The following is a 16,950-nucleotide window of genomic DNA, read 5'->3' as shown; positions in this document are numbered from 1 at the left end:
CATAACCCCATCAGCGCCCCCTGTGGTTAACTCCCAAACTGCAACTGTCATTTTCACAATAAACAATGCATTTTAAATGCATTTTTTGCTGTGAAAATGACAATGGTCCCAAAAATGTGTCAAAATTGTCCGATATGTCTGCCATAGTGTCGCAGTCATGAGAAAAGAAATCGCTGATCGCCGCCATTACTAGCAAAAAAAAAAAAAAAAAAAATGCAATTAAACTATCCCCTATATTTTGTAAACGCTATAAATTTTGCGCAAACCAACCGATAAACGCTTATTGCGATTTTTTTTAATCAAAAATAGGAATAATATGTATCGGCCTAAACTGAGTAAAAAATTAAAGTTTTTTTATATATTTTTGGGGGATATTTATTATAGCAAAAAGTAAAAAATATTGCATTTTTTTCAAAATTGTCGCTCTATTTTTGTTTATAGCGCAAAAAATAAAACCCGCAGAGGTGATCAAATACCACCAAAAGAAAGCTCTATTTGTGGGGGAAAAAAAGGACGCCAATTTTGTTTAGGAGCCACGTCGCACGACCGCGCAATTGTCAGTTAAAGCGACGCAGTGCCGAATCGCAAAAAGGGGCCAGGTCCTTTAGCTGCATTTTGGTCCGGGTCTTAAGTGGTTAAATACGAAAAAAATGGTGGGTGTAGAGTATAACTCTGAAGATCAATTGACAGCTTTTCTCATAGTAGTCATAAATAAATGAATGCTTTTTATGACATCGGTATGATTGAATGACTGAAGATAATGCCATTTATGATAGTTACTGGGAAACTGAGTAATCCACAAGATGTTCCCAAAAAAGTGAAGATGACAAACAGACAACCTCTTTAAATGTGGGTTTTCAAAAAAAAAATCAAAGACCTAACTGTAGCTTTCAGCCCGCAGGGTCCAGCATGCCGGGCCCGAATATGCACAATAATTTCCATTGATGACGGAGAAGAAGATCCGTCCGTGGACTGAAACATGTGAATTTGGGAACTTTTCTATTGGAGACATCGATAAGCATCAATGATCTCTCAAGCAGCAAGTATTGTTGATAAGGAGGTGAACACACCCGGAAGTCTATTCAGCTAAATGCTTCTGTTGTCCTTTGCGGGATCAAGAGATTTCAATCATTTATATTTAAATTTGTATTAATTTTTTCATATTAATGTAGCCATTTAGTTATGTTAAAAGAGAAGTACGGCCAAAAGTTTGTTTGGCCATACTTCTCACGTGGGTCACAAGAGTGCATGTATTTCTGCAACCCCTGTGACCCAGAATCAGCTGACAGCAGGCCAAAGTCCACTGTCAGCTGACGTCATAGACCTGCTCCAGCCTCTGAGAACATCCCGACAATAATGTCAGAATAAGCCCTGCTTCCTTATCAGCAACTGGCTGAGAGCCTGAGCCAGCCGCTCCCGCCGCTACTCCTGCCCAGGGCTCCATTGACCGATTGAAGGGCAGAGCAGAGAGCAGAGAGCAGTGACTGACCGTCAGTGAGCGGACCCGAGAACTGAGCAATCAGCGGTCATGTGATCGCTCAGTTCTCGGGTTTATTGGTGGTGGGGGGATCATTTGTTGGATCTACTTGTATAAACAGGGAGCTCCAAACTTTCTAAACAAAGGGCCAGTTTACTGTTCTTTAGGCCTTGGGGGTGCCAGACTGTGGATACAGGGGATGCAGAAAATGTCCAAGCGTCAGTGGGGGTAAGCAATGCCCCATCATTGGTATCAATGGGAGAAATAGTGTCCCGATATTGGTATCAGTGGGAGAAATAGACAAGGGGAAGTGCTCAGAGGTAGGTCAGGGGCAGAGACAAGGGACCTTGCTCAGAGGTAGGTCAGGAGCAGAGACTAGGGACAGTGCTCAGGAGGTAGGTCAGGAGAAGAGACAAGGGACTGTATTTAGAGGTAGGTCAGGGACGGAGACAAGGCACAGTGCTCAGAGGTAGGTCAGGGACAGAGAGACAAGGGACAGTGCTCAGAGGTAGGTCAGGAGCAGAGACAAGGGACAGTGCTCAGAGATAGGTCAGGAGAAGAGACAAGGGACAGTATTTAGAGGTAGGTCAGGGACGGAGACAAGGCACAGTGCTCAGAGGTAGGTCAGGGACAGAGACAAGGGACAGTGCTCAGAGGTAGGTCAGGAACAGAGATAAGGGACACTGCTCAGAAGTAAGTCAGGAGCAAAGACAAGGGACAGTGCTCAGAGGTAGGTCAGGAGCAGAGACAAGGGACAGTGCTCAGAGGTAGGTCAGGAGCAGAGACAAGGGACAGTGCTCAGAGGTAGGTCAGGAGCAGAGACAAGGGACAGTGCTCAGAGGTAGGTCAGGAGCAGAGACAAGGGACAGTGCTCAGAGGTAGGTCAGGAGCAGAGACAAGGGACAGCGCTCAGAGGTAGGTCAGGAGCAGAGACAAGGGACAGCGCTCAGAGGTAGGTCAGGAGCAGAGACAAGGGACAGTGCTCAGAGGTAGGTCAGGGACAGAGACAAGGGACAGTGCTCAGAGGTAGGTCAGGGACAGAGACAAGGGACAGTGCTCAGAGGTAGATCGGGGTAGAGACAAGGGGCAGTGTTCAGAGGTAGGTCAGGAGCGGAAACAAGGGAGAGTGACCAGAGGTAGGTCAGGGGCAGAGACAAGGGACAGTGTTCTGAAGTAGGACAGGGTAGAGACAAGGGGGCAGGCATGTACTGGCTATCGGAAGTGTACTGGTGGGACGATGGCTCAGTGATAACATGTCAAAGTAATGGCTGCATGGGTCGAGCAGCCATTAATTTGAGCACCGCCAGGGATGTTTGGCTTTGTCCGGCCGGCTGGTATGGGAGAGACCTGCCATCTGCACTGCCCATCACCTCACGTCATAGTGCGCAAAACCCGGCTCAGTCTTCGCGCCACTGAATGGCTGTGTGGCAATGCCAGTTTCTGAGATTCCAGCCAATGAGGCTGTAGCACTGTTCCTGCATGACGTTAGCCCTCCCACTTTACGCAGTGATGTGAGAAGGAAGGAGGAGAAAATTACAGAGGAGTGTAAGTGAAATAATAAAAGAGGTGAGTGAGATGACGGAGTTAGAGTATATTCAGTTAACACATTTTCATACAGATAAATACAAATTTTAAAACTTGGAGGACAGGTATATGTTCTGTCCTATGAACAACACCTTTTATACAACTTACACGTGTCATTCTAAAAGGTGTCTAATGCTGGGATGCACGTTTTTCCTCTTAAAGTGGAATGTTTTTACTTATGTTTTTTTGCGCAATTGCGTATAGTTTATATACGGTTTCTGTCCGTGTTTGCAAAATGTAACCACTTAAGCCCCGGACCATATTGCTGGTCAAAGACCAGAGCACTTTCTGCGATTTGGCACTGCGTCGCTTTAACTGACAATTGTGCGGTCGTGCGACGTGGCTCTCAAACAAAATTGGTGTCCTTTTTTCCCCACAAATAGAGCTTTCTTTTGGTGGCATTTGATCACCTCTGCGATTTTTAGTTTTTGCGCTATAAACAAAAATAGAGCGACAATTTTGAAAACAATGAATATTTTTTACTTTTTGCTATAATAAATATCCCCCAAAAATATAAATATAAAAAAACAATTTTTTTCCTCAGTTTAGGCCGATACGTATTCTTCTACATATTTTTCGTTAAAAAAAAAAAAAAACGCAATAAGCGTTTGATTGGTTTGCACAAGTTATAGCGTCTACAAAATAGGGGGTAGTTTTATGGCATTTTTATTAATATTTTTTTTTTACTAGTAATGGCGGCGATCAGCGATTTTTGGGACCATTGGCTTTTTTATAGCGATCAGTGCTATAAAAATGCATTGATTACTATAAAAATGCCACTGGCAGGGAAGGGGTTAACACTAGGGGGCGGGGAAGGGGTTAAGTATGTTCCCTGGGTGTGTTCTAACTGTAGGGGGGGTGGACTCACTAGGGGAAATGACAGATCGCTGTTCATACATTGTATGAACAGACGGTCAGGCATTTCTCCCCTGACAGGACCGGGAGCTGTGTGTTTACACACAGAGCTCCCGGTTCTTGCTCTGTAACGAGCGACCGCCGGGCACGCGAGCGGGGGCGCGTGCCCATATTGGCTGCTGGGAGAGATGACGTAGATCTACGTGATCTCGCCCAGCAGAGCCGACCTGCCGCCGTAAAACTGCAGCGGCTGGTCGGCAAGCAGTTAAATGAAACGTATCATTAACATGCATGTATTTGGTACAGTATTAGTAAATACAGGCCATACATCGTCGGCAATAAAATGCTAACTTCTATCCGCAAGGACAGCGGCGATGTACATACTGCTTTTCAGACGCCACACTGACGCCCAAAACAAGGAGCCGAACAGTTATTGTCTCTCAGCCCAGTATTATTATTGCGCCAAGGTTTAAGAGGCTGGAACACGCCGTGTGCATTCCAAGCCTATCAGTCTCAAACCCACAGATTAGCGCAGGGGCGGCCAAGCCAAAAGGTAGGTCACAATGCAGCCGTGTATAGCAAAAGTATTTACACATCGGCTATTAAGCGACTTGATTAGGCAGGTCCCTCGCTGCATGAACTAATAAACACGGCGATAACAGCAACTCCAAACTAAACGCTGAGTTTATTTTTAACAGCAAGCAATTGTTATATAAACAGTTATCTAACTTCCCAGTATTATAAATACACCAAATACACAAATACAATTTTTTACAATTTAAAATTCCTTTTAGCCTGAGGTCAGTTAAAAAAAAGAATTATTATATAATAAAAAAAAAATACTAATAATGTCAGCAGCCAATAAGAAAAAAAATTTGATAAGAGATACCCAAAAAAGATAAAGTGGATTTTTACACAGTTTTCACAGCTGCTATCTTATGCCTCGTACACACGACATTTTTTCACAACGAGAAAACTGCCCTTTTCTATATTGATCGAGAAAACCGGTCATGTGTATGCACCCTAGCAGTTTTCTCGACGAAAAAACTGCCCGCAAAAAATTTGAAACCAGCTCTTTTTTCTCGCCGTGTTTCCCGTCAGTCTTTTTCTCTTTGCGAAAAACAGTTGTGTGTATGCTTTTCAGAGGGGGAAAAAAAACGTGCATGCTCAGAATCAAGTATGCAGCCCAAAGGGTGGCGCCATTTGAAAGGAACTTCCCCTTTATAGTCCCGTTGTACGTCACCGCGCTTTTGTCGGATGTTTTTTTGCATGAACGTGTGTATGCAAGTCAGGCTGGAGAGGAATCACGTTGTGGAAAACGACGGGTTTTTGAACGTCAGGAAAAACTATGGTGTGTATGCGGCATAAAAGAGTTCGGTAACGTAAGAAGGGGAACAATAAATAGCTTAAAGCAGGGCTCGACAAACCCCAGGCATCAGGTCGCCATAACGACAAGAAATTTCAACCTGGCGCCTGGGCTGCCGCCCTTAATGCTCCACACTCCCCACGCGCGCCCCTCCTTCCCCTCCCTCTATGTATCCCAGGCTCCACTTGCCCATGTTAGGTGCCGCCGGGTAGAGGGGAGGGAAGACACACGTCCGCTCTTCTCCCCTTCTCAGCTGCTGCACTTGCATGGTTATAAATGAGGAAAGTGGCAGGGTCTGCATCCCTTTACATGGGATTTTTCCCAAAGAATGCTTTTTTTAATGCAGGGGGTGCCCACAGACTGACATGTATCTTGTGATTCCCACTGCATAATTCTTGTGAAATCAGTGAGTCAATTACACAGGCAGGACATTTCTGTGGGGTGGGTTCACAAAAACAGCTTTTTTTTTCAGAAAATAAGGTCAGAATCTGCAGCAAACTTTGTTAAAATCCTTGAAATGTACAAAGATCAACCAGAGGGGAATGTTTTTTTCTCATCAAAAGTGGAGTTCCTCTTTAAATTAACATATTCAATTCCTCAACAAGCGAACCCCTCGCAAAATAAATAAAGTTGTGTTAATGTAAGGTAAAAATGTGACACGTTTAACATTTGTTCAGGGTGCACTCACAATTTTTTTTCTCTATCACATATTTCATTAAAAAAGTACAGCATTTGTAGTAATATTGCTAGTTTGCTAGTTACATACAATTGTCAGTAATTATTATCGTGGAAGGAATTGGTAACAGCATGTTATCAGCCTAACAATGGTTATTATGTCCAGTGACTACGTCATGTAGAGTTCATGTTCAGGAAGGGTGGACGTCATTATATTCATTAAAGTACTTCGGACAGAAGGTTTATTAAACTCTCATCCAATGTTGTAAACCCGCCTCATCAACCAGGGTTCCACGAATGGTAAGGGACATTTTTCCCCACTGATCACCAATGTAAGGAACATTCTTCCCACTGATCACCAATGTAAGGAACATTCTTCTCACTGATCACCAATGTAAGGAACATTCTTCCCACTGATCACCAATGTAAGGGACATTCTTCTCACTGACCACCAATGTAAGGAACATTCTTCCCACTGATCACCAATGTAAGGAACATTCTTCCCACTGATCACCAATGTAAGGAACATTCTTCCCACTGATCACCAATGTAAGGAACATTCTTCCCACTGATCACCAATGTAAGGAACATTCTTCACACTGATCACCAATGTAAGGAACATTCTTCCCACTGATCACCAATGTAAGGAACATTCTTCTCACTGATCACCAATGTAAGGAACATTCTTCTCACTGATCACCAATGTAAGGAACATTCTTCACACTGATCACCAATGTAAGGAACATTCTTCCCACTGATCACCAATGTAAGGAACATTCTTCTCACTGATCACCAATGTAAGGAACATTCTTCCCACTGATCACCAATGTAAGTAACATTCTTCCCACTGATCACCAATGTAAGGAACATTCTTCCCACTGATCACCAATGTAAGGGACATTCTTCTCACTGATCACCAATGTAAGGAACATTCTTCTCACTGATCACCAATGTAAGGAACATTCTTCCCACTGATCACCAATGTAAGGGACATTCTTCTCACTGATCACCAATGTAAGGAACATTCTTCTCACTGATCACCAATGTAAGGAACATTCTTCTCACTGATCACCAATGTAAGGGACATTCTTCTCACTGATCACCAATGTAAGGGACATTCTTCTCACTGATCACCAATGTAAGGAACATTCTTCTCACTGATCACCAATGTAAGGGACATTCTTCCCACTGATCACCAATGTAAGGGACATTCTTCCCACTGATCACCAATGTAAGGGACATTCTTCCCACTGATCACCAATGTAAGGGACATTCTTCCCACTGATCACCAATGTAAGGAACATTCTTCTCACTGATCACCAATGTAAGGAACATTCTTCTCACTGATCACCAATGTAAGGAACATTCTTCTCACTGATCACCAATGTAAGGGACATTCTTCCCACTGATCACCAATGTAAGGAACATTCTTCCCACTGATCACCAATGTAAGGAATATTCTTCCCACTGACCACCAATGTAAGATCTTACAACAAGCGTGCTTCCCTTACTAAGACCCCTTTCACACTGAGGAGTTTTTCAGGCGGTACAGCACTAAAAATAGCGCTACTATACCGCCTGAAAAACTCCTTCACTGCCTACTCAATGTGAAAGCCGGAGGGCTTTCACACTGAGGCGATGCGCTGGCGGGAGAGAAAAAAATCTCTTGCAAGCAGCATCTTTGGAGCGGTGAGAGGAGCGGCATGTATACCGCTCCTTCACCGCTCCTTCCCATTTAAAACAATGGGAAACCGCGGCAATACCGCCCACAATGCGCCTCTGCAGAGGCGCATTGCGGGCGGTATTAACTCTTTATCGGCCGCTAGCGGGGGTTAATACCGCACCGCTAGCGGGCGATTCCCGCCGCAATCCCGGCGGTATATCGCCGGTATTTTTAGCGGCGTCTTACCGCCACCGCGCCTCCCGCCCCAATGTGAAAGGGGCCTAAGCCTGCCTTCTGAGACTTACGATATGCATTTCCCAGGAGACAGCAGCGGTGGAAATCTCTAAACCACGCTCGCGTCTCGCCTAAAAGGGCCCCACAACAAAAAACTTTTCCTAGAATGTTCCAACTCTGCTAGGCGGATGGAGCTAGAGCTAGAGATAGACTTCTGTGTAAAAGTTCCACTTCATGGCTTCTTTCCTAAAAAGTTCAGGCCGGAGCTGCAAGGTTGACAAACACCCAACATTTCACAGTGGCTGGGAACAAAGCCAGGAATTTCAACAGGGCCGGTGATCTGACGATATGGTTCCGGCTATCGAGATGGTTCCTGTAAGGACTGGGCAGGCGCAATCCTTGCCGACGGAAATCTCCGAACCTCGGCCGGCATCCAGGGCGACGTGGAATTCGAGGAAAGTGGCCAGTCGGCCTCACGTCCTCGCTTCGCTCGGCCTCCTGGCTCTTTTTTTAACATCCTCCAATCCACGGGGATGTTAAGGATTGAGCCTGGATGCCGGCCGAGGTTCGGAGATTTTCGTTGGCAAGGATTGCGCCTGCGCAGTCCTTACAGGAACCATCTCGATAGGGGAACCTTAACGCCAAGTCATCGGCACATTGCCACAAATCTCCCCCTCCCAGGAGATGTTAGAAACCAGAGGGTGACTCCACCTACCAAACTCCACCTACGAGAAATTATCATTTTCACCTTTTTGAGTCATGAACCCCCCCCCCCTCTGATGAAAGTGAATACCCTCACGCACACCCTCCCCCCCCCTTGAGACCCTTCCATGGACTTCAGGTTAAGGACCCCTCAGCAGTTGCACTTTAGCTGGATGTTCTGGCTCCTGCATAGTGAACCTGCAATAGGAAGGATCGGTACAACCTGACAAAGTCTCCATCATCTGTAATCCCTCTTTGATCTTATGATCCCTTATTACACCTGGAGGATTACCTCCTCTACACGACACGTGCGGAGAGCACCTCCTCTTCACAACATAGTTTACTTTTTTTTTTGATCGATCGCTTAACATAAACGCCGTCTTATCCCATATCACGCTGTCATTCTGTTTCATAACATGTCCTGAAGACACCGTTCTTATCTGCCGATCGCAAGCACGGGGGCCTGACAGCTGTAAAACGTTTTCTTCTTCGAAGGTCAGAACCGGCAGAGATCAGTTGTCACAATCGTTTATTATATTTACTAACCTATAACGCTGCCCAGCTGCTGATATATAAAGCTGGGGGGGGGGGGGGGGGGATATTTCACAACACTGGCAGCAAGATTCTGTGATATTAGTTCTCTGTATGTAACGTTTGTGTGCGCTTACATGCATCGGAAGGGTAGAGCGTGCATGGATCCTATTGGCTGACACATAAAGCTGCATTCAGACGAGCGCCGACACCCATCCTTTGTTATTGCGTCTGCCCCAGGCTGTGCGCGGGCAGCCTACAGAGGGGACCGCAAACGCAAGCGGCTGCATAGACTTTTAGATTGTAAGCTCTTATGAGCAAGGCCCTCTTATGTACTGTCTCCATGTATATTGTAAAGCGCTGAGCACACTATTGGCGCTATATAAATCCTGAATAATAATAATAAAATAAATACTTCTACTACTAATAATAATCATAATAATATAAATACTAATAGTAATAATAATACCAAGTAATGAATAAAAATAATAATAATAAATAATGAATATTTCTTCTACTAATGAATATTTCTTCTACTAATGATAATCATAATAAATAAGTTAATAATAAAATTATTAATGAATAATAATAATAAACAATTAATATTAGGAAGTTCATGACGCCGGGAGACAGGGTGGGGCTTAAGAGCATGTGACGTCCGGGATTGGCTGTCACATGATCCGAAAACTAATAATTATAGAAATAAAATAAATAATAATAATAATAAGTAAAGAATAATAATAATAATATTAATAAATATATATATATATATATATATATATATATATATATATATATACACACACACACACACACACACACACACCTAGGCAATGTATAGTCAGTCCCCTGTTACCCCCCCCCCCCCCCTTTTTCTTTTCATGTATTCTTTTTTTGTATTATACTGTGGATTCTATGCTTAACTGCAAAACTTATAAACACCTTTCAAAAAAAAAAATAATAATAATAATAATTAATAATAAATATTTCCACTACTAATGATAATCATAATAAAATTATTATTATTATATTTATTATGATTAATTTTATTTTATTTATTATGATTATCATTAGTAGTGGAAATATTTATTATTAATTATTATTATTATTATTATTATTATTATTAATAATAATAATATTGTTATTATGTTTATGTTTTTCCATTATTATTTCTTATAATAATAATAATAATAATAATAATAATAATAATTTTATTTTAAGAAATAATAATGGAAAAACAACATAATAACAATATTATTATTATTAATAATAATAATAATAATAATAATAATAATAATAATGATAGTACGGAATTTATATTAACAACATTTTTAATATTACTAGTATTTAATTATTATTTACTATTTTTATTATAATTTTTTTAATTAAAAATAATATTACAAATAATTAGCAGACATTCCTCTTTTCACTTCCTCATTGTTCGTTTTTGCTCAGAAGTTGCTCTATTTCTTCTATGTTCTGTTCACTTCCTGCTTGTCTGATTGTTACTGACCACCGTGATGGGAGGCTTTACTGCGGTGGTCAGCAACGTGCTCGCCCCCTCCTGGGAACTACATCTGTGTGGCAGGACGCTCTCTACGTGTTAGAGACCTCAAAGAGGTGTGAATTACTGGGCGTGCCGCAATTCATACTGGGAAATGTAGTTCTTACATAAACGAGCGATGCAAACCAGGAAGTGAATGAGAGAACAGAAACTAGAACGCCGGAGGTGATATAGATGAAGGAATTTATTAGGTATTTACTCGTTTTTTAACAGAATCATTACACTATTCTGTCTGTCTACCTTGCAGACATTAATTTTAGGCAAAAAAAAAATATTCCTTTACAACTCCTTTAATGTCACAATTTGACTGCAGGCAGGAGCGGGTACACAGATCTGCACGCAGACAGCGAACATTCAGATCCACGCACTTGCTCCTGCACACCTATCACATTTTGATATGCGGTTACATGCATCTGTGTCCGTGCAGCCACTGCGCCTGCATGCACCTTCACCAGCTGCCTGCATGCAGCCTGGGGCCGATGCAGGCGCAATTACAAAGAGAGCCTGCATGAAGGACGGGCGTCAGCGTCCCCTCTGAACAAACCTACATATCAACAATATGTAGCTGCTGATTACACGCCATTGATAGGCCCGACCGCCAAGCGCATTAGGGTCTAGGATGCCGGCAGCCATTTAGGCCGACCTGTAAACATCACTCTTGTGCAATCGGTGGCGGCAGACGCTGCTTACTGCACATCGCTGGTATTTACACACCACTCCTTAGATGGGCAGAATGTGTAGCTGCTGACTGTACATGGATGATAGGCCCCGACCACCAAGCACATTAGGTTCTAGGACGCCAGCGGCCATTCATGTAAACACCGTTTAATCAGCGGCAGAAAGCGCTGATGACTGTCCATTACTGGCATTTACATATCACTCCTTAGATAAGTAGAATGTGTAGCCGCTGACTATACACTACTGATAGACCCCGACCGCCATCGTCTTAGGTTCTAGGACACCGGTGGTCATTCAGGGCCGACATGTAAACACTTTGGCCCAGATTCACAAAGGACTTACGACGGCGTAACTCCACGTCTGCCGTTGTAAGTCCGAATGTGCGCCGTCGTATCTATGCGCCTGATTCTTAGAATCAGTTACGCATGAATTTTGCCTAGATACGAGCGGCGTAAGTCTCCTACGCCGTCGTATCTTGGGGTGCATATTTCCGCTGGCCGCTAGGGGCGCTTCCGTATATTTCTGCGTTGAATATGCAAATGAGGTAGATACGCCTACTCACGAACGTACGTGCGCCCGGCGTATCAAGATACGTCGTTTACGTAAGGCGTCTGACCGGCGTAAAGTTACCCCTCATAAAGCAGGGGTAAGTCATGTTAGGTATGGACGTCGGAAACGTCCAAACAGCGTCATATTTTACGTCGTTTGCGTAAGTCGTCCGTGAATGGGGCTGGGCGTAGGTTACGTTCACGTAGACTAAGCATTGAGCGGGCGTAATTTACGTTGAAAATTCGACGTGATACTGAGCATGCGCGCGCATGCGCCGTTCGTTAAGCACGTCATTTACGTGGGGTCACGAATCATTTACATACAACACATCCCCCTACCAGCCTAGTTTGAATTAGGTGGGCTTACGCCGGCCCATTTACACTACGCCGCCGTAACTTAGAGCGCAAGTTCTTTCTGGGCCAGATTCTCAGAAGAGATACAACGGTGTATCTCAGGAAACACCGTCGTATCTCTGTTTTTGGCCCCGGGTATCTATGCGTATGATTCCTAGAATTATTTTCGCATAGATACGGCGTAGATCCGACAGGTGTAAGTCACTTACACCGTCGGATCTTAGATGTAATTCGACGCTGGTCGCTAGGTGGCGGTTACGTTCAGTTCTCATTTGACTATGCAAATGAGCCTGATACGCCGATTCCCGAACGAATTTGCGCCGCGTCGTCGACGTTAACGTCGTTTCTGTAAGAGTAAGGTTACCCCTGCTATATGAGGGGTAACCTTACGCCAGTCCGCCTTATGCCATGTTAAGTATGGCGTCGGGTCAGCGTCGTCTTTTTCCGTCGGTTACGTCGTTTTACTAAGTCGTCCGCGAATACGACTTTACGTTTTCCGTCGTGAGCTGGAGCATGCGCACTGGGCTATTTTTCCGCCCGGCGCATGCGCAGTTCGATCGGCGCGGGGGCGCGCTTAATTTGAATACAAGCCGCCCCCTTTGAATTACGCGGCCATACGCCGGGCCATTTACACTACGCCGCCGCAAATTACGAAGCAAGTGCTTGGAGAATACGGGACTTGCTACAGTAAGTTGCGGTGGCGTGGTGTAAATGGCTTACACTACGCCGCCGCTGATTCTATGTGAATCTGGCCCTGTGAATAAGGGACCTGCCGCTCTAAGTTACGGCGGCGTAGTGTATCTGAGATACGCTACGCCCGCCTAAAGATAGGCGCTTCTTTGAGAATCTGGCAATTTGTAATCAGCGGCGGCGGCTGCTGACTGCACATATCGGTCTTTAGATGGGCAGAATATTGAACAAAAATTCAAGAGAATTGAACAAATCGATTGATTTTATAACAAAGTGTTCAATTCAACTATCCATATCCAATTCTTCATGGAAAATAAATGGTCAAGTTTTATTCGAACAAACAGTTTTTCTAGGCATGAGTAGTGTCAAGAGAAAGAAGTTAAAACCTAGGCGTATATACGCCTGTAGTGTGAACGCCGCTGCCGCCCCGACACGCCAGAGGGATGCTTTAGCATTGCCCTCTATGGAGATGGTTCACATCTCCACGCCGGACGCCGGACGCCTGAAAAAAGGTCCCGGACCTTTTTTTCAGGCGTCTTTCGGTGTTCGGCTAGGAGATGTGAACCATCTCCATAGAGGGGGTCACAGGCTGCATTCACAATCGCGGCGTTTTGTCGCCGCGAATCGCGGTACAAAACGCTGCTATTTGCCGCCACAATTCGCGGGACAAAACGCTGCGATTCAGTACACGCTATAGTGTGAATGCAGCCCAGTAATGTGCCTAAAGTTTTACTCGGATCAAAAAATCTATAATAATAATAATATTTAAAGCTAAAAAATAAGGAAAGTCGGGCGTATGGAACACGATATCGACCTATCGTTTCTATTTTTCTTAGCGTCTGCGGCCAGCTGAAATCTTTGAAATACTTTTGAACAACATTCGATTTTTCTGAAAAAAAATTGTCCTAAGAACGTTCATGTAAATCGTGGTTCCCCAAATGTTAGCGTATCCCCAAAATTCTATCAAAAACTCAACATTTGATAACCCAATCGCTGTATTGGAAAATTTCCAACATTCCTCCGATCGTCTTCACCAAACGTCATCTTTTATTTTCAGATCAATTTCACTTCTACGACTGACCCACACATTTTTAGAAAATTGTTTGAATGAAACTAACTTTCCGTCGTGTTCATTTTTCGGAAAAAAAAAAAAAAAAACTATAAAAATAAATCGAATTCAATTTTTTTGTTCAGTTTCAACTTTCCTCCGATAGTCTTCAACATCAAACGTCGTCTTTTTTCCAATCGATTTCACGTAAAATCTAAAAAAAAATGTTTCGAAAAGGCTGACCCACAAACGTTTAGAAAAATCGTATTGACGCAAAATTTGTCTTTTTTGATCTCGAAAAAGGAAACCAACCGTACTATATAAAAAAAATTTAAAATTCGAAGTAGTTGGTCTACCGACTGGATTTTTTTGTTCGGTTTATTAGACTGCGGGGGCCCCGGGGGCTGCAGATTGGATACCAGGCCTTTCAGCCATTGCTATGTGAGTAAAGAGGACCTGTCTACACTCATAAAAAAGTTCATGAAAGAGGAGAAGAAGGGGGACCCACCTGTGGAAGAAGAGGAGGATGGACAGCATGGTCTGGTCGATGGTCCCGTCGCATAGTCCCTGGTCCAGCAGGTAGTTGGGGTCCCGGAGGACCGGCTCCAGGGAGTCCTGTCTCATCATCCGGTTCAGTCGGTCCGGGTCCTCCAGCACCTCCAGCCGCTCCCTCAGGGCTCGCAAATGGCCGGCGGGGGAGGTCGGGCTGGCCGGGTTGTTGTTGTCCTCCGGCTCTGCCCGGTTGGCGAGGTCCAGGCAGCAGCTGCAGCAGTCCAGGCCGATGGGAGAGCGGAGAGCCGCCTCAGACATGGCGGGAGAAAAGTTCTGTCAGGCTGAGTGTGAGGCGAGAGAGGCTCCTTCTGAGGTTATATGAGGGAAGGACGATGTGACTGAGGCCGGGGCTGTGAGGTGAAATGAGGGACACAGGCTGTCGTGTGTGTGTGAGAGAAGATACCGACTACTCTGAGGAGATATGAGGGATGGAGTCTCCCTCTGAGGTGACAGAGCTTATATAGGGCGGAGTGTCCTCCTCACAATGTCCTCCCCCTCTGTGAGGTGTGTGTGTCCTCCACTGACAGCAACATTCTCTGAGGTGACTTTATATAACAACACAGGAACTCCGGCTATGTCATTACCACAGCCTCCAAAATGTCCTGTCACCACCGAATGTTTCTTCACCCATTGCCTCCAATATGTCTTATCACTAAATAGTCATACATACACAGCCCCCAAAATGTCCTCTCACTGACTGTTTCTACAAACACAGCCCCCAAAATGTCCTCTCACTAAATATTTCTACATACACAACCCCCCAAAATGTCCTCTCACTGACTGTTTCTACATACACAGCCCCCAAAATGTCCTATCACTAAATATTCATACATACACAGCCCCCAAAATGTCCTCTCACTGACTGTTTCTACAAACACAGCCCCCAAAATGTCCTCTCACTAAATATTTCTACATACACAACCCCCCAAAATGTCCTCTCACTGAATGGTTCTACATACACAGCCCCCAAAATGTCCTATCACTAAATAGTCATACATACACAGCCCCCAAAATGTCCTCTCACTGAATGGTTCTACATACACAGCCCCCAAAATGTCCTCTCACTGAATATAATATATACAGGGCCTCCAAAATGTCCTCTCACTAAATATTTCTACATACACAGCCTCCAAAATGTCCTCTTACTAAATATTTCTACATACACAGCCCCCAAAATGTCCTCTCACTGACTGCTTCTACATACACAGCCCCCAAAATGTCCTCTCACTGACTGTTTCTACATACACAGCCCCCAAAATGTCCTCTCACTGAATGGTTCTACATACACAGCCCCCAAAATGTCATCTCACTAAATATTTCTACATACACAACCCCCCAAAATGTCCTATCAACAAATCTTTCTACATACACAGCCTCCAAAATGTCCTGTCACCACCGAATGTTTCTACACCCACTGCCTCCAATATGTCTTATCACTAAATAGTCATACATAAACAGCCCTCAAAATGTCCTCTCACTGACTTTTTCTAAAAACACAGCCCCCAAAATGTCCTCTCACTAAATATTTCTACATACACAACCCCCCAAAATGTCCTATCACTAAATATTCATACATACACAGCCCCCAAAATGTCCTCTCACCGAATATTAATACATACACAGACTCCAAAATGTCCTGTCACTGAATGTTTCTATATGCACAGCCTCTAAAATGTCCTCCCAACAAACATTAATACATACACAGCCTCCAAAATGTCCTCTCACTGAATATAATATATACACAGCCTCCAAAATGTCCTACCGCTAAATATTTATACATACACAGCCTCCAAAATGTCCTCTCACCGAATATTAATACATACACAGCCTCCAAAATGTCCTTTCACCAAATATTAATACATACACAGCCTCCAAATTCTCCTATCACTGAATGTTTCTATATACAGAGGGTCCAAAATGTCCTCTCACCGAATATTAATACATACACAGCCTCCAAAATGTCCTATCACTGAATGTTTCTACATACAGAGCCTCAAAAATGTCCTCTCACTGAATATAATATACACACAGCCTCCAAAATGTCCTCTCACCAAATATTTCTACATACACAGCCTCCAAAATGTCCCCTCACCGAATATTTCTACATACAAAGCCTCCAAAATGTCCTCTCACTGAATATAATACATACAGAGCCTCTTTTTCATGTCTGCAGTCTCTGACCATCTCTTGTATCATGTCTGCATTCTCTGACCATCTTTTGTATCACGTCTGCATTCTCTAACCATCTCTTGTATCATGTCTGCAGTCTCTGACCATCTCTTGTATCATGTCCGCATTCTCTGACCGTCTCATGAATCATGTCTGCAGTCTCTGACGTCTCTTGTATCATGTCTGCAGTCTCTGACCATCTCTTGTATCATGTCTGCAGTCTCTGACCATCTCTTGTATCATGTCCGCATTCTCTGACC

At 43.8% G+C, this 16,950-nt stretch overlaps 1 protein-coding gene across 1 annotated transcript in view; it reads right to left on the bottom strand.

Annotated features, from left to right (window-relative positions):
• LOC120913115 (TSC22 domain family protein 3-like) overlaps positions 1 to 14,958 on the bottom strand; it is an 85,598-nt gene extending 70,640 nt beyond the window's left edge. Inside the window, exon 1 of the mRNA XM_040322829.1 lies at positions 14,478 to 14,958. Coding sequence (XP_040178763.1) covers positions 14,478 to 14,779 — 302 coding nt within the window. The 5' untranslated portion in view covers positions 14,780 to 14,958. The remainder of the gene's footprint in view (positions 1 to 14,477) is intronic.
• Positions 14,959 to 16,950: the final 1,992 nt, after the last annotated feature.

This window comes from Rana temporaria, chromosome 9 (genome assembly GCF_905171775.1).
Source record: "Rana temporaria chromosome 9, aRanTem1.1, whole genome shotgun sequence".
NCBI lineage: Eukaryota > Metazoa > Chordata > Amphibia > Anura > Ranidae > Rana > Rana temporaria.
This window is presented reverse-complemented; position numbering and strand designations above follow the sequence as displayed.